This window comes from Ovis aries, chromosome 14, assembly GCF_016772045.2.
Source record: "Ovis aries strain OAR_USU_Benz2616 breed Rambouillet chromosome 14, ARS-UI_Ramb_v3.0, whole genome shotgun sequence".
Lineage (NCBI taxonomy): Eukaryota > Metazoa > Chordata > Mammalia > Artiodactyla > Bovidae > Ovis > Ovis aries.
In genome coordinates, this window is record NC_056067.1 from 15,083,296 (window position 1) to 15,106,840 (window position 23,545).

General features: G+C 35.9%; 1 protein-coding gene across 2 annotated transcripts in view; it reads right to left on the reverse strand.

Annotated features, from left to right (window-relative positions):
- The window catches only part of NETO2 (neuropilin and tolloid like 2), a 79,643-nt gene that overhangs the window by 53,347 nt on the left and 2,751 nt on the right, over positions 1-23,545 (reverse strand). The window contains exons 2-6 of one of the 2 annotated variants that reach the window (XM_027977803.3): positions 15,800-15,856; positions 12,764-12,904; positions 11,860-12,108; positions 6,871-6,894; positions 6,632-6,759 (exon numbers count right to left, since the gene is read on the reverse strand). In XM_027977803.3, coding sequence (XP_027833604.1) covers positions 6,632-6,759; positions 6,871-6,894; positions 11,860-12,108; positions 12,764-12,904; positions 15,800-15,856 — 599 coding nt within the window. Of the gene's footprint in view, positions 1-6,631; positions 6,760-6,849; positions 6,895-11,859; positions 12,109-12,763; positions 12,905-15,799; positions 15,857-23,545 lie in introns of both variants that reach the window. The other variant, XM_027977802.3, reaches the window with a different exon arrangement.

The following is a 23,545-nucleotide window of genomic DNA, read 5'->3' on the forward strand; positions in this document are numbered from 1 at the left end:
TATCATTTGATTTTCTATTTTCTCATAGTAAGCTGTCCACAAATGTCAAAGATAAGCCCATCTTTGGTCAAGTTTTCTAAAAAATACTTGTTAGGTTTAGTTTGTTGCTACTTAGTCTTTTGGGTCTTTTTCTTTCTCCTTCATTTTACAAATGATTCTCTGTTTTAAAATTCTCTCATGCCATCTATTTAGTTTTGATAAAACAGGGTGGGGAAAGTTCTTCTTCAGTTTTCTAAAACAGTTTATATAACATGTTCCTTAAATATTTGGTAAAATCTAATTTGGCCAGCTTTTCTGTTATCATATTTTAAGTACTGGCTTGGTACAAAAGTAATTACGTTTTTGGATTGTGAATTTTAAATCATTACAACTAGATTCAAACATATTTTTATTAGTCAAAATAGGAACCATTACAATCAACACATTTTCGCCAACAAGATACAAGTTTGTTTATTCCTGTAGCATAAAAATCCATGCTGCAGGATTCAACAAACTCTCAGAAAGCATTTTCTGCATCCTGCTGGTTATGGAAGTGTTTTCCCTGCAAAAAGTTGTCAGGATGGTTGAAACAGTGGCAGTCCATTGGCTAGAGGTCAGGTGAATATGCTGGATGAGGCAAAACCTCTGATTCATTCAACTTCTGAAGCATGTTGTGCAACATGTAGTCAGAATCAGATATTATGGAGAAAAATGAAGCTCATTTAAAAAAATATTTTATGTTTTTACATTATGAAAGTATGATAACACATTTACAGTAGACTTGGAAAATACAGAACAAGATTACATGTATTTCCACTATATATTAGAATTGACCCATTCTGCTGCAGGCGTTGAAGCTTTTGGTGCATCTCATTGACTTGCTGAGCATACTTCTCAGATGGATTGCTTCTGCCAGGATTCAGAAAGCTGTAGTGGATTAGACTGGCAGCAGACCACCAAACGGTGACCATGACCTTTTTTGGGTGCAAGTTTGACTTTGGGAAGTGCTTTGGAGCTTCTTCTTGGTCCAATCACCGAGCTGGTCATTGCTGGTTGTCATATACAATCCAAATGAGAAATGTTTGCTGTTGTTGAGTACAATAAGAGAAAACAACAATTCTTTTGATTTGTGGTTAGCTCACGAGATATCAACTTATCAAGCTTTTCCACCTTTCTAATTTGCTTCAAATGCCAAATGACCACAGAATGGTTGATGTTGAGTTCTTGAGCAACTTCTTGTGAAGTTTTAAGAGGATCAGCTTTGATGATGGCTCTCAACTGGTCATTATCAACTTCTGATGGCCAGCCACTACGGTCATCTTCAAGGCTCTCATCTCCTTCGTGAAACTTTCTGAACTACCACTGCACTGTACATTCATTAGTAGTTCCTGGGCCAGATGCACTGATGTTGAGAATTGTCTCTGCTGCTTTTTTGACCCATTTTGAACTCGAATAAGAAAATCGCTTAAAAATGCTTTTTGTCCTAACGTAATTTCTATAGTCTAAAATAAATATAAACAGCAAGTAATAAAGTCATTAGCAAAAAAATAAAGTGAGAAATGCATATTAAAATGATAATACAACATTTATTTAAGAATGTACTCCAATATCAAATGGCAAAGTTCAACAATGCAAAGCCACAATTACTTTTGCACCAACCTAATATAAAATCAATTTTGTCAATTTGTTAACAGTTTATTTAGGTTTTCTATTTCTTTGATTTTGATAAATTATATGTATGTAAACATGTATGTATATACATACATTATATATTTCAATAAATTGTTCACTTAGACTGTTCACAAATGTATTAGCAAAGAACAAACTAAAGTATTTCGATTATGGAAAATTTCAAACATACAAAAGCAGACAAAATAGTATCATAAGCTCATTTTACCCATTTCCTAACTTTAGCTTTATCTTCCCTGATAGTTCAGTTGGTAAAGAATCTGCCTGCAATGTGGGAGACCTAGGTTCGATCCCTGGGTTGGGAAGATCCCCTGGAGAAGGGAAAGGCTACCCACTCCAGTATTCTGGCCTGGGGAATTCCATGGACTGTATAATCCACGGGGTCACACAGTCGGACGTGACTAAGCAACTTTCACATTCACACCCTCCATACTTTCACTTCTGCCTGTCACATATCATTCTCAGACAAATTCTAGAGATACCATTTTATGTGCAATTAGTTTCATATGTAATGCTAAAGATGTTAAAAATAACTTCATACTATTATTAACCAAACAAGTGAATAATTTCTTAGTATCGAATTCCAGTGTTCAGACTTCTAATTGTCTTCTTAATGTTCCTTGCCTTCTGTAGTTTGTTTGAATTCAAACTAATTTGACTTGTACTTTTTAAATCTGTACATCCCCCTGCTGGTTTTCTTTTTCCCTTTGTAATTTACTGAGGAAATGCTATTCTTTTTTGTTGTTATTCAGCAAGTATTCTTCATAGTTTGTCTTACAATGCTTTTTTAATCTCAGCTGTGGTTGAGTGAATGACCTTTCCCACTTCTAATATTGTCTTTTTTCTACATTACTCTTGCCAGAAGTATGCTCGTTGCTATTATTTTTTAAACAAAAGGCCACTTTTTGGTTTTGTTGAGTTTTCCTTTTTGTAAATTTTGAAGTTCATTTATCTCTGTTCTTCTATTATCCTTTCTTTGGATTCTTCAGTTATCCTTTTAGCTTCTTTAGCTGAATTTTAGCTCATTAAGTTTAAATCTTTTTCTTCTTCTAAAATTAGTATTTATGATCACAAATTCCCTAAAGTACATTTAGGGATATCCCACAAGTTATGATATGTAGTATTTTCACTATTGCTAAATTTTTTTTTTATGAATGTGTTCAAATTTTCATCCTAATTTCTTCTGTGACATATTACTAGATGATATATTATTATTTCTAAACATTTTTTAAAACCTGTAGTTGACAGTGTTAATTTCTGCTGTACAGCACAATTATTCAGTTATACACATATATAGGCATGTATGTATATGTAAATCTACACATTTTAAAGATTCTGTTTTCTATTATGGTTTAACTCAACTATATCTACTGACTATAGCTCCTCGTGCTATATAGTAGGACTTTGTTGTTTATCCATTCTACATGTAACAGTTTGCATGTGTTAACCCAAACTCCCACTCCATCTTTTCCCCACTGTCCCTCCTCCTAGGCAATCAAACCTTTGTTCTCCATGTCAGTAAGTCTGTTTCTGTTTTGCAGGCAGGTTCATCTGTGTCTTATTTTATATTCCACATGTAAGTATATCCTATGGTATTTATCTTTCTTTTTCTGGTTTACTTCACTTAGTATGATAATAGCTAGTTCCATTCATGTTGCTGCAAATGGCATTATTTTGTTCTTTTTTATGGCTGAGTAGTATTCCATTACATACATGTAAAACATCTTTATCCTTTCAACTGTGATGGGATGGATATTTACATTGTTTCCATGTCTTGGCTAAGGTAAATAGTGCTGCTAGGAACACAGGAGCACTACAGTTTAATCTGGATATACGGCCAGGAGTGGGACTGCTGGATCACATGGTAGTTCTATTTTTAGTTTTCTGAGGAACCTCTGTACTGTTTTCCATAGTGGTTGCACCAACTTCCATTCCCACCAACAGTGTAGGAGGGTTCCCTTTTTTTCCACACCCTCATTAATATACGTTATTTGTAGACTTTTTAATGATGGCCATTCTGACCAGTGTGAGGTGGTACCTCACTGTAGTTTTTATTTGCATTTCTCTAGTAATTAGCAATGTTGAACACTTTTCCACATGCCTATAGGCCATCTATAATTTTTTCTTTGGAGAAATGTCTATACAGGTTTTCCACCCATTTTTCACTTGGGTTGTTTCTTTGTTGAGTTGTATGAGCTGTTTGAATATTCTGGAAATTAAGCTCTTGTCACTGCATTATTTGCAAATATTTTCTCCCATGCTGTAGCTTGTTTTTTCATTTTGTTTATGGTTTCCTTGGCTGTGCAAAAGCTTGTAAGTTTGATTAGGTCCCATTTGCTTAATTATATTGCCTTGGGAGACTGACCTAAGAAAACATTGGTACAATTTATGTCAGAATGCTTGCCTATGTTCTCTTCTAGGAGTTTCAAAGTTTAAGTCTCTAAGCCATTTTGAGTTTATTTTTGTGTATATATGGTATGAAGATGTGTTCTAACTTCACTGATCTACAAGCGCAACTATCCAACTTTACTAGCACCATATGGGGTTTTAAAGTTATCTTTTGGTTTCTGGTTGCTAATTGTACTTTTGTCAGAGAATGCTCTGTATGATACCAAGCACTGGTGTGTATGTCAGACTTCCTTTTTCCATCCAGTGTATGGATCAGTTTCCATAAATGTTTCATGCACGCCTGTAAAGAATGTAAAATCTCTGAATGTTGGGAGTTAGGATACCATGTTCCATTAGGCACACTGTGATGTTTAAACCTAAGCCTTGACAATTAGTTTTTGCATGCTTGATTAAATTATTGAGAGGTTAAAAAAATTACACATTATAACTGTGGATTTGTCACAATTTTCCCTTGACAACTGTCAATTCATGTTTTGTATATTTTGAGGCTATATTAATACATAAAATTAAAAATATATCTTCCTTATGAATTAGTGACCATCTTGATTTCAATTTTAATAGTTATACTAGCTCTTTTAGTATCTGTTTCTCTGTTTTTGTATTTTCAAAATTTTCTGTAGTTAACCTAAAACAGATACATTTGGATTTTAACCATAGCACTTGGTTTATTATTTTTGCCCCTAGATACCTTAATTTTGCCCTCACTCTTGAATGACAGTTTAGTTGGACATGGAATGTTCGAATTTTAGATTGCTGGTTAATTTTTTCCCTTAGCACTTTGAAGATGTTATTCTATTGCTTTCTGGCTTTCATTTTGCTATTGGTTATTCCTTTGTTATTCTTTCCAGACAATCTCTTCTCTCTCTAGATGTTTTGGAGATATTCGTGTTGTCTGTGATGCCGATTGTAACTCAGGGTCAGTTAACTCTTTTTTTCCTTGCTTTGAGAATCACTGTATGTCAATGCCTTTTGTTATTTCTTGCAATTTTCTTAATAAATTGCCAATGTCTCCCATCTTCAAGCTACTTTCTGGGTAATTTTCTCAAATCTATCTCTCAATACTATACTTTTTACTTTAAGATCTGTTTGGTTATTTTTAAAGTTTACTTGGTATTTTTCTTTCTCATATTTTGATACCTACTTGTTGGATATTTAAAACACTTCAGATCTTGGGGATCTAAGAAACTTCCTGCTGTTACGCTTGCTAACTCAACTTGCGGTGGGTTATTCACCTATCCGCTGTCTAATTTGGGGATCTACTGTATATCTATGGCAATCTTAGCCTACATGGCTACTTGTATTTATCTGTGCCAGATGCATCAAAAGGTGTAATAAGCCCAGGACCATTTTGTTCATTTTGGGCCTAAGTGATTCCTGGGCTGAGCATGGAACATAAATTTGCACCCCAAACTAATAAAGATAGGTTTCTAGGTATCAACTGTCAGGGGAGACCTCAGCCTCACCCTCATCCTGAGACTGGGCCCAAAAAGATAAGCTTCTTTTGTTACAACCGGTGCTCATGGAAGAGTTTTTTACCATTTCATGGCAACCATCTCCCTTTGTGGGTTCCAGCTTTACGTGATGAACCTCACAAAGGCCACATGAACCCTAGGCCTTTTATTTGTCTCAGTGTGGGTAATATGCTCCTGGCATGCTCACCCGAGTAGTCACAGGTTACTGAAATCAGCAGGGGCATTTGGCATTTGTATCATCAATTGCAGTTTTCAGCTTATTGCTCTGGTTTATAGTTCTTGCAGTTCTAGTTCATAAGGATTATCTTCTTTGGGGGGGCTTATCTATGCTTTAAAAAGGACATATATTATATATTATTTAATGTTTCTAGGTGTTTTGTAACAGGTAGGTTTTCAGGTTATCTAACCCATCACATTACCAGCAACTTTAAATTTGATTTTTGTTAATTCTTTAAAGGTTTGTTCTCTTACCCTCACTCTTTTTTTCCTCTTTTTACATATATATATATATACAATAAATACAATTTTAACTGTTACTATTCCAGAAGTACAAATTAAAAGCAAAAAGCAGCAGTAGTTAGGAACCAGTCTCAATCTGTCAGTTTATGAAAGCATCTTTCCCTGTGGTACTTTCCAATAAAAATTCTACATGATTAGCAGAGGACAGCATGATAACACAGAACTAAGACAATGTATTTGTGTTTTGGTTTTGACACTGTTATAACCAACACTGAGATCTCTGACAAGACACTTCAACCTCTTACAGCCTGTTTTACCTCCTCATAAAGATGTTTATGAATCTATGATCACACTGATCAATACCTGTACTGTCCAGTTAGGAATACACAGATTGTAAGAGTCTTAAAATAAGGATATTAATGTATGTGTAATATTCCTGAAGTTTATATTGTAATTTATTTAACTATAACAATGATGATGTTAGGTGTTCATGACTGAAATAAAATTTTTAAAAAGTTGCAACATCAGTTTAACTAACAAGTATGTGCATGAACCAAATAACACTTTGTACAAATCACATCTTATTATATTATTCTCAGAAGTGACAGCATACTTAATACTACCTTAGCTTTTGGAGTAGCTTTAATCGTCCATATGCAATCAACTGCTTGGCCGGGTTTTGTTTTTTCCTCTTGTTCTACCTGACTAGAACGCACTATTCCATCAGCTCCTGATAGCTCAAACTGGCAATCTAGAAAGAACAGATGAATGATTTTCAAAGGAAAATAAGACTAATCAAAGATGCCATGAGAAAAAAAAAAAAAGAGGTAATATACTAAACCTGGGATGGGATTTAAAATACCTCCTAGGTAAGTAAAGTCTGGATCTGTAACAGAGAAGAGAAGAAAGTGATTGGCACTGAGATATTTTAGAGTTAATTTAAGGCTTAATGTCTTATGTTATATCTAATGCTGCATTTAACAACAAAGCAAGAGAAAGCTTTCATTGGTGTATACTACAAAGCACTGCTCACTTATAGGATTGATGTTTTTAAAAATGATAATGCTTAAATTTTTGATCACATTGTGAATTAATAACGTTTATGCTACCTGAAAACTCACAACTCTTTCTCAACTGCAGTAGGTAGTAGAAAGATATAGACTACAATGAAATATTATCCAGTCTTAAAAAGGAATGAAACTCTGACACATGCTATCTAACATGGATGAGTCTTGAAACGTTATGCTAAGTAAAATAAGCCAGACAGTTAAGGACAGTGTAAGGTTCCATTTATTGAGGTCGCTAGATTAGTCAAATTAATAGAGATAGTTTTCACAGGGCTGTAGGGATAGGGTAATGGGAGTTAAGCATTTAATGGGGACAGAATTTCAGCTCGGGATGACAAAACAGTTTTGGAAATGGACAGTGGCTATGGCTGCACAACACTGTATATGTACTCAATGCCACTGACTTGCACATTTAACAGGGTTAGAACAGTGAATTTTATGTTACACATAATTTACTCCTCCTCACCATAGTAGTAGCTGTGTGTGTGTGTGCTCAGTTATGTCCAACTCTTTGTGACCCCATAGGCTGTAGCCCGGGCTTCCCTGCTAACTCAGGGAATCAGGTAGGCCTGATATCCACTCCAGTATTCTTGGGCTTCCTTGGTGGCTCAGATGGTAAAGAATCAGCCTGCAATGCAGGAGACCTGGGTTCAATCCCTGGTTTGGGAAGATCTCCTGAAGGAGGGCAAGGCAGCTTGCCCAACCCATTCTTGCCTGGAAAATCCCCATGGACAGAGGAGCCTGGTGGGCTACAGTCATGGGGTCACAGAGTTGGACACGACTGACTAAGCTACAGGCTGTAGCTCACCAGGTTCTGCTGTCTTGCCTGGAATTTTCCAGGCAAGAATGTTGGAGTGGGCTGCCATTTTCTTCTCCAGGGGATCTTCCTGACCAGGGATCGAACCCAGGTCTCTTGTGTCTCTTGCATTGGCAGGTGGATTCTTATCCACTGAGCCACCTGGGAAGCCCACTGTAGTAGCTTAATGAGCTGCATTTTCACAATGGCAGCAAAAAGAAAGAAGACTAAATGATATACAGTATATTCTGCCCTGTGAAATAGCTCACAGAAAGTCGACAACCAATAGTTTATATTAAAATAACTGATTTAATTAAATTGGTCAGGTATTTGATCTTTAATAACTGAATCAATTAACTGAATTGATACTTCAGCACCAAAAATACATTATATAAGAAAGTCTTACATAGTCAGGTTTTTGCAAATATGTTTAGACTACCTGAAAGAAATAAAAGGTATCTTGATCATTTGAACAATGCTTTTAAAAATATTAAAAAACAAAGTCAGGCAACTTTATATGTAAAGATTCTTGGAAGAAAAGCAGCTCTCTTTTTCTTCTATTATATGTATCATGAGAGCTACTTCATATGGTTTATGGTTAAAATATAGACACATTAAAATAAAAAGAATGTTTAAGATTTCTAGACTAATTACCCTACATTTGCGTTTTATAGTACTTCAGAGTTTCTACATACCTTATGTTTAATATTATGCTAATAACAATAACATCAAGATATTGTAATATTCTATTTTATAGATGAGGAAACTGAATCAGAGAGAGATGATGACTATTTTAGATAATATAATGGCAAAAGCAGGACTAGCTCTAATTCTCTAGACAATTTTTCTTTCTCTATCATGTTACTTTTAAAACGTGGGTGAGGTTGCCACAATCTTACTACTAAAGAAAAAAAAGGTCAAAATAAATAGGTAATTCATAAATAGCTAAATCATGGCTGTCTAGTTATTTAAGCCATATTTATAAAATAAATTTTGCCCAGGGATTTGTAAATGTGGATGAAAGCTACTAACGATGAGAACCTAGTATCTTTTAAATATATGAAATTCTCTGAGCTACTGGTGATTATTTGTTGAGGCAGAGCCTCGTAATGGTTTCCTACTTCTTGGAAGTAACTGGAATAACTCTGAAAATTTTAGTGCAATGACAATATCCCTAGAATTCTTGCCTACATGTGAAGTTCTGATTCACTTGCCAGATAGTTGCTATGATTTTTTTACTCTAATGCTGGTTAAGATTTAGATTTCTCTTTGACACATCTCTGCAAAACTGGTGAAGTGTTGTTACTTTCTTTTATTTAGGGAGGTTGGAAAGAATAGTCTCTGTGATGTATTCTAAATTAAGCTAAAATTTTTCCTACTTTTTTCAACATGTACTTTGATAATCATGCTGAAAGTCAATGGTTAAGATTTCGTGCAGATTAAGATTCCACTGCAGAGGGCATGGGTTCAATCCCTGGTCAGGAAGATTTCACATGCAGCATGGCAAAAAAAAAAAAAAAAGAAAGAAAGAAATTAATAAGAATTAAGCAATCAGTTACATATTAAAAACTGTCAATTAAAATAGGTTTAAATAGGCTAATTAAAGAGTCTAAGATATTTTAGACTAGCAATTTTTTCATTCTGACAAGTTTATATGTATGTCTATCTGAATTTTCAAATTAAGTTTTTCTAGACACGTGTTTTTAATTTTAAAATTTATTTTTATTGTAGTAAAATATAATATTTACCCTTTCATCCATTTTTAAGTGTACAGTTCAGTGGCATTATGTATATTCACGATGCTGTGCAAACATCACCACTCTCCATTTAAGGAAAAATTTAAGACAAATTTTAATATAACAATTGCCCTCCACAGTACTTAGCCCAATGAGCTAAAAACTTGTCCACACAAATGGCTGCATATGGATGTCTACAGCAGGTTTATCTGTGGCTGCTAAAACCTGAAAGCAGTCAAGACATCCTTCTACACGACAAACAAGCAAACTGTGGTACATTCGTACAATGAAATATTATTCAGTACTAAAAAAAAAGAAAAGCTACTGAGCCATGAAAAAACAGAGGAACCTTAAACAAATATTACTAAGGGAAAGAAGCTAATCTGAAAAGGCTACATACTGTAGCATATGACATTCTGGAAAGGGCAAAACTATAGAGATGGTAAAAAGATCACTGGTTGCCAGGGCTGGAGTGGGAGGGATGACTATGTGGAGCACACAGGATTTTTAGGGCACTTGCAATACTCCATATGACATGGTATTGGTAGATTCGTCATTACATCACTCATCTATCCAAATGCACAGAATGTACGACATCAAGAGTGAACGCCAATGTGAACTGCAGACTTCAGGTGCTGATGCAGGTATGAGTTGTAACAAATGTACCCTGGGTGCTGGATGCTCATCTTAGGTTTTAGCGGTGGCTGTGTGTGTACGGGGGTGATTAGAAAGTATACCGTAACTCTGTACTCTCTACTCAGTGTGCTATATGCCTAAAATTTCTTAAAAAAAAAAAAAAGTATAAATTTTACTTTCTGAAAATGTGATCATTTTGACATTGAGAACTTAAATACTGAAGTGACACTTAAAACAGGGAAAAAAAGCTGAATATATTGTTCGGGGAAAAAAAAAAAGACTGGTAACACAGTTGAAAGAATAGCATGATCTCCGTTATATGAAATAAACAAAATAAAAAGATAAAAAATCTGAAGTGATACATACCATATTGCTTATATTGGTTTTTTTATTTATAGGATGATAAGGTTATGATATTTTCATTTGGCTGTTCTAATTAAAATTTTTTTAAGTTAGTAAATTTCTTGCATGAAAACATAAAAAGATTATATGATTCTTAAATTAAGTTACTTTTTCTTCTTGTTAAGTCTGTGAGTTCTCTGAAGACAGGAGTAATAGCTAGTGTACCTTTGGGCTTCTGCATTAGGGATATGTATACTTTTACAGTGGATAGGCTCTGAGGACTACAAAGCGTTTCCACATAACTCTGTGGTAGGTAAGATGGGTAGAATGCACTGAATGGAGACCCTCTCCCACCACCCAAATATATGTCCACATCACAACTGTCACAAGCTATGACTATTACCTTATAAGGTTAAAAGGTTACCTTATTACCTTGTAAGGTTAAAAAAAAAGTGAATATTACATTCTAAGGCAAAGGATGTGATTAAGCTAAGCATTCTGAGAAGATCGGGGGGGGTGGGGTGGGATGTGAAGATGGAGGCAGAGATTAGAGTGATGAGGCCACAAGTGCAGGAATGCTGGGGCGGTCTCCAGACGAAGAGGCTAGGAAAGGATTCTCCCCTAGAGTTCCTAGAGGGAAGTGACCCTGCTGGATGCTAGCCTCCAGACCTCTGAGAGAATAAACTACCATTGTTTTCAGCTGCCAAGTTTCTGGCAATTACTTATGGCAGCCTCACAAAGATATTCCTGTCTTATCAACAGCAATGCTCAGGCACAAGTCCATGCTTAATACTAAATTTTACAGCTAGCAGGTGGCACAGAAAGGATTCAAACCCAGATCTTTTGCCTCCAAGTAGAGAGCACTATTCTTTCTACTGTTTAGTATTTTCTAGGGACTGTTTATTTAAATGAGTGTTTAATTCAACCATTCCAAGGGAAAAAAACCTGCCAAAATAATTAGTAGAGATCACAAAAAGATAAATTTGTTGAATTACTTTAAAAATGTATTTATGATGATGTCTTTGGCCTTGATATATGCTATAAAACTTAAATCTAAGAAATTATGTAATACCATGTATGATATGCCTCAAAATTCAAGTGATACAGCTCTATTTCTAATTTTTATTAAACATTTATCCATGGGCTGATTCCCCTTTGATCTTGGTAATTTTTAAAAACCTTTATTTGATAAACTTGACTGGATTTTCTGTTTTCCAGTCTTAAGATTCTAAAACCAGAGTGAGATCTTGCTACTGAAACAATAAGTTATTTACCTGGGATAAATGAATATTTTGCTCGAAATCCCAGTCCTTCAAGTTCTTCATCAGAACTGAACTTAATCCACATGAATCTCCCTGTTGATCTAATTAATGGAGGGCTTTTCACACCACAGTAACGATCTATAAGTGGAGAGAAACCAAATGGCCCATCTCGAATTTCCAAGTGATCAAACCGACATTCAAATGATGGTTCTATATAATAGTGTTCATCAAAGGTCAACTCTATTCTTTGACGTGGAGCAGCTAGAAAGAAAGAGTAAGTAAATCAGGGCAATGTGAGCAAGAAAAAGTAAAAATGTCCTGACACAGTGAGAAAAGCACAACTTCTCCGTTACTGTTTTATAGATGAGGATCATACTTAGTTATTATATATAAAATTCATAATAAATGTTATATTGTATGTTAATAACAATGCTATCTATAGAATTATAGTAATCTTTCCCTTTGGCATATGCTATATATTAAATTAGTTAAATGTAGCGGAATGCTCAAAATTAAGAGTTGAGAAGCTAATGCTTAATTCATGAGATACAATGTACCATGATGGAAGGGAAAAACAGAAGAAATGAAAGAAACATAAAATGTAACTATGGACATAAATTTCATAAAGCCTAATAAGAGATGTCAGTAAGTTTAAGTTTCTTATCAGAGAAGTTTCTCATAAATACTGATGCATCTAGTTAAATATTATTTTAGGAGATTAAAAATTCTTATAAAACCTGAACCATCATTTTGTTAATGTTGGCAGTATTACGAAACACTTATCATGATTAGGATTTAATTAAAACACATGTTTAAATTTTGTTCAAATTGGTTTAAAAAGAGCATTTAACCAATTATTTAGTTTTACAAAAAAAGTTAACATTCATCCAATGAAACATAGAAATTGGTCAAATACCTTCCAAAATGTAGATACATTCCTTGTTTGGTGGATATGAGTCAGGATAATTTGGTGAAGCAAAATGACCTCCATTGCTGGTTCGAACCCAAATGCCACACTGGGTTGCAGGAACGTGCTTCATTCCAATATTTTGTCCATCTTACGGAAAATTTAAAACATTAGTTAGTTTCCCCTACAATTTCCCCGAACAAATGCCAATTGAGTTACACACACAATTTTTAAGAACTATTGTCAATTTAGCATAACGGATTGAATACAGCAGAAGCATTTGCTCCAGAGGACAAGTCTGCCATGTAAAGCAGCAGGGAAATAAAATGCTTACATTTTATATGGGCAAAACCACGTGGGAGAATCTGATAAATTAGCAAAACTCTATAGAATTCAGTTCTGACACAAAATAAAAGAATTCCAGGAGTTTATCTCAGGTATGGAACCTCTATATTTAGTTTAACTCAAAGTGAAATAAGACTCAAAGATTGCAAAGGGATTTTTAGTTAAAGGTTGTAGATTGAACACATGCATTTAGCTCTGCTCCTTCTTCAAAGCCCACTTAAACAACTGTAAATAAATTTTTAAAGGGCATAAACCCATAAGTACAAATAGGTAGCTGCAATAATAACTACTGGCAGTGGTAGGTATCTCTGGAAGTGGGGGTGGAAGTGGTGAAGTTGGGTATTTTTAAAAACATGAGGCTTGGTTAAAAGTCTCTGCAATCAGTTTGACTCCTAATACCCTCTCTCCCACTCCACAAACCTAGGTAGATGCTACTCTATCACCACATCAGAAAATAATGCTATTTCTTTGGAGAAAGTAAACAGGGTTGCTGGACCAGGGAACATCAGGCACAGCAGAGGGTGAAAATATCAACAGGAAAACAGGGAGATGAGGTGAATGTAACATGCTGAACCACACTCCCCTTCTCCTCCCCCACTCAACTCCCCAAAGGCCTCTTGGTCAGATATAGAGCCTCTAAGCAGGAAATGGAAATAACCTTTGCTGGGGAAACTAATGAGTCCAGAGAAAAAGATTCATAGGTGGATTCAATCATTCACCAGGAAAGGCAGCAGTAAAGCAGCCCTGTCTGCACTTGCAGATGGCTAACAAGCAGATCTGCGTGCTCCTCTCGTAACTATGAGAGGCACTCAAGGAGCACCAGACACGCGAGGGAAGCCTCCAATATGAAAAACAGATTAAAACCAAATAACAAAGCGACTCTGAGAAGCAGAGATTATAGAATACTTAAAAAAAAAAAGCACTAAACAAAACTACCATTTAATCTTCTCAGAGAACAAGGGAGTAGCGGGCCTTTGAACAACACAGGTTTGAACCACGTGGATGCAGTATAATCGTAGAGTGCTCATCTGTGGTTGGCTGACTGTGAGGATGCAGAACCTCAAACATGGAGGACCGCCAGCAGCTATAGACAGGTTTCTGACTAACCCTAAACTCTAACCCTACCCCTGCATTTTTCAAGGGTCAAACACATATTTATAATACAAGAACACAGCATACTCTGAAAAAGAGATTATTCAGAAAACAAAAGAAAGTTTCTAAAAATAGAAGAAAAAAAAAGTTTAGAGCAGAAATGGCTCACACTGTAAAGAATCTGCCTGCAATGCAGGAAATCCAGGTTTGATCCCTGGGTCGGGAAGATTTTCTGGAGAATGGACTGGCTACCCATTCTAGTATTCTTGCCTGGAGAATTCCGTGGTGGACTACATACAGTCCATGGGGTTGCAAAGGGTTAGACACCACTGAGTGACTAGCATTTTCACTTTTCATGAGCCTTGGACCAAATCTGGTCTGCTGCCTGTTACTGTAAAATCAAGTCTAGTGGAATAAATACATGCTCATTCATGCTTTTACCCTGCAGTTGCAGAGCTGAGTAGGTGCTCCTGTGACTATAATGGCGTGCAAAGCCTAAAACAATTCCTATCTGGCCCTTTCTAGAAAAAGGTTTTCCAATTCTTGGTTTAGAAATCTCAATGAAGACTACTGAGAAGAAAACAGTTAGATGAGAAATGGAAAAAAAGAAAAGATTTTTTTTTTTAAAGTAACCAAATAATAAGAATTCCTTAAAGACAGGAGAGAAAATGGAGAAAAGAGAATTTTAAAAATAAAATAAGAAAAAAGGGAAAGAAAAATTTCCTACAAACTACAACCAAAGACAAAATTTTCATATTGAAAAAGCCCAGTGGTGACTTGAACAGATGTAACCAGAATTGTTAAAATACTGACATGGGTACTGCAGGTGCAAAGTTAAAAAGAACATTTATATGTAGTTAGAGGTGAAGAGTAGGTGCAAAAAAGAGCTAAATTCTCATCTTCCATGGTGGGAAAATTATCTACTACTTCAAACTGAAATAACTGAGAATAACCATATACTTTGTTATTCAGAAATATGCAGGAAAATACCAAAAGAATCAGCTAAAAGAGTAGTTCGGTAGGCTGGTAGACTACCATGGAGAAGTGGGGTTTGGGAGGCTGGTAGACTGATATTTCCTAATGAACTTTTTAGAATGCTTTAATTTTTGTCAGGTGTATGTATAACTTTGATGAAAATAAAAATAAGTCAGGTTATTTAGGAAATGTACTAAACTCTGAAGTAAAAATCTGGCTCAAACATCATACTAGCTAATCCTCTTTCATAAACAATAACTGGAACATGTCCTCAGGGGTTTGAATAAGATATTGATGAAAATGTTTCATTTGTTTACACTGGAAAAAAGGGATTTTTATTTTTGCTTGGTGATAAAGCATGAATCTTATTTAATTTTTGGACATAATCCATAGTGTTCTAGGAGTCACTAGTTATGCCAATTTTGAACATTTATCAGTGTAAGATTTTATGTTAACAATTTACTCAACTGCAGCTGAACCTGGCTGAATTAAAGCTGAGAGACTGACAGAAAGCCTTAGGTCATTGAAACACCCCAGAGGGATTATGGAAATAGTACTGGAAAGTTGTAATCCTTCCAAAAAGCCATCCTACTGCTCTGAACACGTAGTAAATCAGCATTGTAAATTCTTTACCTTGGGTCTTTTGGGCCACAGCAATTCCTTCCACTACAAGTACTGTTACTAACAACACTAGAGAAATAAGAGAAGATAAGTTAAAAAGGTGAAATTAGATTTTACCAAGTTTATGAGAAAAATCAGATGACAAAAAAAAAAAAAACTAAACCCCCCTATTTCTTACTAACATTCACACTCAATACTATTAATCGTTATGTTCGGAGTTACTATTTGACAAGACAACCCAAGAAAAAACACAATTGATATGACATGCATTTATACAAGCACTAATAAGTATGTTTTCAATTTATGATGGATGCAAAAATACATACCTTTCTTTTCTTGTACAACGAACTGTGCTGATCCCAATTATCCTGCACTCTACCTCCTCAGACCTTACACGCATTATGGCTAGCTTTGCAATATATTATGCCAGTAAAAGTTCACTTAGATTATTTGACTTGTGAGAACATCATAATAAAAACAGAAGTAAGGGGGCAGCAGTCTCCTGGAAATCAATTCAAGACATTCTATGCCTGTGCAGCACTATGCTGTGTCCTGCATTACAAAAGCTGGCACTACTTAGAAAATGGAGCTTCTCCTCTCCCTCCACATTTAACATTTCTGATCCCCAATGAATAATATATTGTTTTGTATGTTTGTGTTTGACGATAACACATTCTTTTTAAGAATGGTGCACTGGTATCTTTCACTCTCTCAATGGAAACCACATTATCAGCCTCCTGTGTGAACTGGAGTTTTTATTTTTCATTCAATCAGTCAGCAAGCATGTTAGAGTACGTACTGGATAGCAGGCATAGAGGATGCACAGATTAAGGCAGGAGAGATATAAAGCAAAACAGTTACAAGAGAATGGACTTCAGGAGTTAGGTGGATCTAGGTTTGGGGTTCAAGTTTTGATTTCTCCCAGCTGTGAGACCTTTTCAGCTCAGTTTACTTATTTGTAAAATGGGGATGTTGTACTAATAACACCAACCACACGGGTTGTTGTGAAAATGAAATGAGACGATGATGCACATTGCACAGAGCCCTTTATGCGTGCTAGGCATTCTGCTAAACCATAGATATTAGGACAAACTCATCCTTAAGGAGTCAACGTATTGGCAAAGACAATCTACAAGGTGAAAAAGAATTTAGCAGGGGTTACACAGAAAACACAATGGAAGCAGAAAAGGGAAGCATTTGTTCACTCTGCTGGGGGTTAAGAGGAACAGAGTGAGGAAAACTTTAGGGAAAAAAGGTCTATTCTAGTGAAACCTAATAAAACTTCTACCCAGGAGAGGGAGAAAGAAACAGCTAAGACAATGAAAACTTACCTAGGAAGTGTTAGTGAATTCTGAATAGGATAGTACAGTTAGCATGTGGAGGGGAAAAGGATACATCAGGTTAGAAATAGTAGGATGAGGGTGTTCCCTGGTGGCCCAGTGGATAAAAATCTGCCTGCCAGTGCAAGAGACATGAATTTGATTCCTGGCCAGGGAAGACTCCACACACAAGGCAACTAAGCCCGTGAACCACAACTACCGAGCCTGCCTTCTGCAACTACTGAAGCCCTCATGCCTGGACCCTGTGCTCCACAACAAGAAACCATGGCAATGAGAAGCCTGTGCACTGAAACGAAGAGCGGCCACGGCTTGCTGCAACTAGAGAAAGTCCAAGCAAAGCAACAAAGACTCAATGAAGGCAAAAAAAAAAAAAAAAGTAGGATGAGATCTGATTGTAAAAAGCCTTGAACGCCATGCTAAAGAGTTTAAACCTTTTCTCTGGTTGCTAGTCGTATTGAAGATCTCATACTATGTAGGAACAATCCTTCCTTCAGACTCTTCACATCTTTGCATTGGATCACAGTTAGGGGAATGGAGTTTTGAAACTCTATTTAAAAAAACAAAAACAAAACACAGAAGATTCCTGATCAAAAAGAAAAATTAGGGAATCCTCTAGTGGTCCAGTGGCTAGGATGCTGAGCCTTCTCTGAGGGCCTGGGTTCAATCCCTGGTCTGGGAGCTAAGATCCTGCAAGCTGTAAAATATGGCCAAAAAAGAAAAACAAACTAGAATAATAACAGATATTTGACAATTCAGCAAATACCATAACTGTATCAAGGTATCTTGATAGAGGACACTATTTCCCAAGGTTTATCATCCCATTCAGATGATATACAGCTGGTCAAAATCTTGTGCTCATTGTACCTTTCCTCCTGATTCACAGGCATAACAATTTACCAGTTCTCACATTTGTAATTCACAGTATGTAAGTAATACAAAGTCAGACAGAAAGGGAAAGTAAGAAATCAATAAATCGAAACCAGGAGAACAGTAAAACAACAGCAAAAAGATGAATTGTGCCTGGAAAATTACACTATATAATGACTTAAAAAAGCATGTATTTTTAAAACATGATTTAGGTAATTTGCACACAATATACAACTGAGGTAGAAAAATCATATTAAAAATAAATTAGACCAAATAACCTTTTATTCCTTCTACTTTATATAGGGTGTTGCTCATAATCCCCCTCCCCAAATCTTACCACTCACAACTCAATCAACTATGCCACTGAATAAAAGGAATGAATAAGGCAAGTTAGAACAATTGGGGATAGAAATATATAGTGATAGCTGTGGTGATACAGTTCTAACGATTAATCATTCTAAATTCTGTATCATAATAAACACAGTTTCTCCCAGTTGTACAATAGGATCTTTGCAAATTGCTTGCTATAATCAGGCTGAGATATTAAAACAAACTCCACTGATGCCAAACGCTGGAATTATCTAGTACATGAAGCAGTGCTGTTGCGCTCTGCTCTGTCCTTAGTCCTGATCTGTGCGTCGCTTGTTTCCTTCTATATCTTACCAAAGGGTCAATAGTTTCTCAAATCCAGAAAGATTCCATACTTTGAATTCAAAAACAACATACCCAGGAAGGTACTGATTCTTTAAAGCAGAAATCCATGCCAAGAAAAAAAAAAAGAAAAGAAATCCATGCCAAAATAAAGATTCTAAACTCCACAACCCCAAAGCATAGTTATGCAGAGAACTGCTTGTGATCTCATGTTTGAAATAAGTAGTACCCACCATGTATATTCTCACCTCTGATTTTGGAGTTTAGCGTAGGGTACTATACAGATCTGACTTAAAAATGAAGGCCTAAATGATAAAGACAGGTGCTATTCAAGGTATTAAATACAAATCCTCCAAGCTACTCCTTTTAACCCTGAATCATTGTTATTAGCATTCTACCTGCAATCTTGTCTCCAGACCTTCCAGTTTAAGGCTGCACTTTTCAATCAAGTAAAAATCAAGGTCAGGTCTATTTTTTTCACTGTTACTTAATAGTGGCAACTCTGGCCAATGTAATAAATACTGGAAAGGAGGCAAGACTGTTATTTATAGACAATGTTATTTTAAAGCCCACAAGTCCCAAGAGAATTACCAGGAAAATTATTACACCTATTAAGGGAAGCGCCTAAGACTAAAATAAGTTAAACAAGTAAATAAATGTAAATACAATAGAGAAGTAATACATTTTGGATAATGAAACAATGTAAAGGTAACAATTCTTCCCAGTAAGTCAGATAATATTTAATGATGTTTTAATAAAAATCTTAGCTTTTTTTCTAGATACTTAAAATGCTTTTCTGATGGTCATCTTAAAGACGTTTCCATATTTGCAAGGAAAATATAAAAAAATTCATAAAAATAATATGCTTACTATAAAGCTACAAGAATTATAAAATGTAGCGATGGTAGAGGAAGAAACTGGTATCTGTCAACAAACATTACTAGCATTCACTGCATTACAGGTAGTTGAGTCAGTCCCTGGAACTACAATGAAACAAAAAGACATGGTCCTTATTCTCAATGGGCTTTTAGGTTAGAAAATGGAAGAAAAGAAAAAAGTTCAGAAACAGACATATATATCCCAGAATTTATTACGATTTATATAATATTTGAAATACTGGGTGAGAGGGCAGTTTTAATAATGGTTCTGGCATAACTTGTTAATTATTTGGAAAAAAGTAGATTCCCTTTTCAAGCTAAATAGAAAAATTAATAGCAGAATGAAAAAAAGGTGAATTCATACTTTTGGGTAGGGAACAACTTCATTCACAAAAGAACAAAACATAAATAAAAACTACAAATAAATGGGAAAAAAGATTATGCCACTAGAGTAAAGTGCCAAGAAAAAAACAATGGAGAAATTCAGCCTTGCTAGTATAAAAATAGATTCCAGTATTGGAGAAGGAAATGGCAACCCACTCCAGTGTTCTTGCCTGGAGAATCCCAGGGAGGAGGGAGCCTGGTGGGCTGCTGTCTATGGGGTCAGAGTCGGACACGACTGAAGTGACTTAGCAGCAGCAGCAGCAGTATTGGTCAGGATATAGCAAACTGACTTATGTTGTCACTGGACTGTAAACTGTCACAGCTTTGATGAGGTTGATCTGGTAATATATATCAAGGATTAAAAATGTACACATCCTACTCAGCACTTCATCCATGTTTGAGAAATAAATCACTGGGACAGTAGTTCTCAAACTTTAGCGTGGATCATATTCACCTGGAAGGTTTATGAAAACACAGACTTGTGGGGGGTGGGGTGCATTACTTCCAGAGATCTTGGTCCAGTAAGTCTCGAGTGGGGCTTGAAAACTTGCATTATAACAAATTCCCTAGTGATGTTAAAGCTGTTGGCCCTGGAACCACACTTTAAAGACAACTTCAACAGGAGAGTGATAGTATACTGAAAGAAACAAAGAGGCTAGGCTTCTTCTATCTTACTGTTCAGTTGTATATGACTTCAGGCCCAAGGTCATCTGATGGGCTGGTATAGATGCTGGAGGGCCAGGTACTATATCTTTACAGCTACCATGCCAGCATTACACTTAGCAAGAATGAAGAAATGACACAGGGCATTCCTCCTTCCTTTAAAAACATTTGCTTAGAATCTACCATGATGTCAAAATAAAAATTCTGAGTGACAAAAACACCACCACTCCCCCGAAGTTCAACACACATGTAACTGTCAGACTCAGTCACATGGCCACACCTAATTCCAAGGAAAACTGGAAAATCTAGTATTTATTTTGGGTGATCGTGTGCTTAAAGTTCAGAGATCCACTGAAAGGTAAAATGGATATTGGAAGAAAACTGGCTACTTCTGCCACAGTCTACTCTGTACCCACCAGCCAGTGAGCCTTTCAAAACATAGATCAGATCACATCACAGCCTTTCATAAAATCTTCCAACAGAGTCCATTTAGAATAAATCCATACTTCTTACTCTGACTTCATAAGTCCTATGTTCTGATCATCCCGCTGACCTTCTGACTGCTGTCTACAGCTACAGGCCTTCTTTGCACAACACACCAAGCTAATTCTTGCCTTAGGGATTAGTTATTCCTTTTGCCTAGACTCACTCTGCATGGCTGGTTCCTTCCTGTTATTCAAGTCTTGTGAGGGCTCTCTGACTGCTAAAGAAGCACCGTATTTTCTTCTTCATCTTGTTTTATACATAAATAAATACATAAACAAATAAATACATAAACAGCATTTCAATTCCTACTTATATTACCCACTATTTTCTTATTATCTGTCTCTTCCTACTAGAAAGAGGGACTTGTCTGACTCACTTGTGCATCTCTAGTGACTAGAAGACTGGCTGGCCCACTCAAAATTAGATGAATATACGAAGTGACTAAGCATAATCCTGGGTATATCTCCTTTGTAACTACAACATACAGCACAGAGAGCCACACTAACAAATTAACAAGCACAAACCTTGGTTAAGAATAGGCACACAGATGACCCAGCTTCTTTTTTTTAAGTCAGGGGACAGAAAAATAATAGATTTTTTTCTTTTTCAGATATGCCACTTCTCTTACTTTTCTCAAGCTAACTCACTTTACCTTTGTGAGTAATTAAACATACCTCTTTCTGAGTTTTCCTGTTTTGAGCATCTAAGCGGTAAAGGTAAGGTGTGGTAAACTTATCATGAGATCCCATAATGTAACAACTGCCTACCTGGTCTCCCTGCATCTGTTTTCTGAAGCAGGATGGAATTCAATTAGAGTCCATATACTTGGTGAAGGTGAAGTCGCTCAGTCGTGTCCGACTCTTTGGGACCCTGTGGACTGTAGCCTACCAGGCTCCTCCGGGTCCATGGGATTCTCCAGGCAAGAATACTGGAGTGGTTTGCCATTTCCTTCTCCAGGGGATCTTCCCAACCCAGGGATTGAACCCAGGTCTCCCGCACTGGAGGCAGAGGCTTTAACCTCTGAGCCACCAGGGAGGTAGTAGTAACTTTTTGTTCCAAAGAACAAAAAAGTATCTTAATTTAATCAAACTCAATTTTACTTTTTAGTTAAGAAGGAAGATGGAGCTTGAACTCTGGGATCACTCCAACCTCTTCATGCTAACCACACTGCCAATCACTTCAAAGAAAGCATAAATGCAGAAATGCTTTTTCTTGCCTGCAGAATGTGACAACCTTCTTGTTAGTCAAAACGCTCTGGAGATGGCAGTATATTTGTATGTTCTAATCATACTGGAGTCTTCCTCAGACATCCACAGCAGCTACCATCGGATTTTAACATGATCAGGTCACATTTTGATGAGTATTTTTGATGTCTTCTTACCCACTAACACTGTAATTTCCAATATATTATTCTGGGCATACTTAAACCAGTATATTTTAATCTCATTTTGACTAGGACAAATTGAACCTTCAGATTAGTACACCCTGTAATTTTATGAACAAATATGCTAATAAGTGTCAGTTAATCTGGGTCACTCTGATGAGCGACTGAGAGGGTGAGGCCCCACAGCAATCAAAGCAACCCTGTTCGCTTTCGCTGAGTTTTAAGACCTACCTCTCCTCCCTCCACCAAGAGTTCCTTTGAAGGAGTTCCGTTAAGGAGAGTTTGGAAATCTTTTAGGAGTCCCCTTTGCAACTTAAAGATCACACTAAGTGGGATCTCAAAGTGCCCCAGGGACACATTAAAAAAATAATAAATTATTCTGAAGAATCATAAATTTTAAAATGACAGCAGATTGTGCTGAATGGGTAGTAACCAAGAGCAGAACTTGAATTATTCTTTAGAATTTTAGATAATGAACTTTACTTATATAATGATCTTTTTTCTATCTTATTCCTAAATGGACTTTGAAAAATGGCTTTGATTTGAACTTGTAATGTGCATGTGCGTGTATTACAGCACTGTATGTTTTTCCTAAAAGGTCAATTTGATTTCGAAACAGATAATTGGGTTCAAGTAATCAAACTATCAAATTATAATAAAACCACCATTTAGTCAGACTTCTCAACTGTACTAATAAAACATTTTTTCTAACTCCTGGTGAGGGGGAATAAAGTTAGCTTTTATCAAGGCTATCTATCTTTAAAAACTTCCCTCTTTAAAGGATAACTTTTCATTATGGTACTTATTTTTCTGTATTGTTTAATTTCTTGAAAAAGACTTAAGAATGAAGGACACGAGTTATTATTTGTCACAGTCTCAAATAAGATTTTTAAAATACAGTGCCAGTTATGCACTGTAACACCATAAATTTAACCACAGTTTATACAGATTTAAACATAACTGAGTATAGGATTCTCCTGACACAAGTCTGCAGAATGAATATGAACAGTGAAAAATGGGTTTATAAGCCTAATATTTTCATGTGACCATGATACTTAATTTTGATAAAAGACAAGTCAAATTTTATTAGACTTGGAGTGATCAT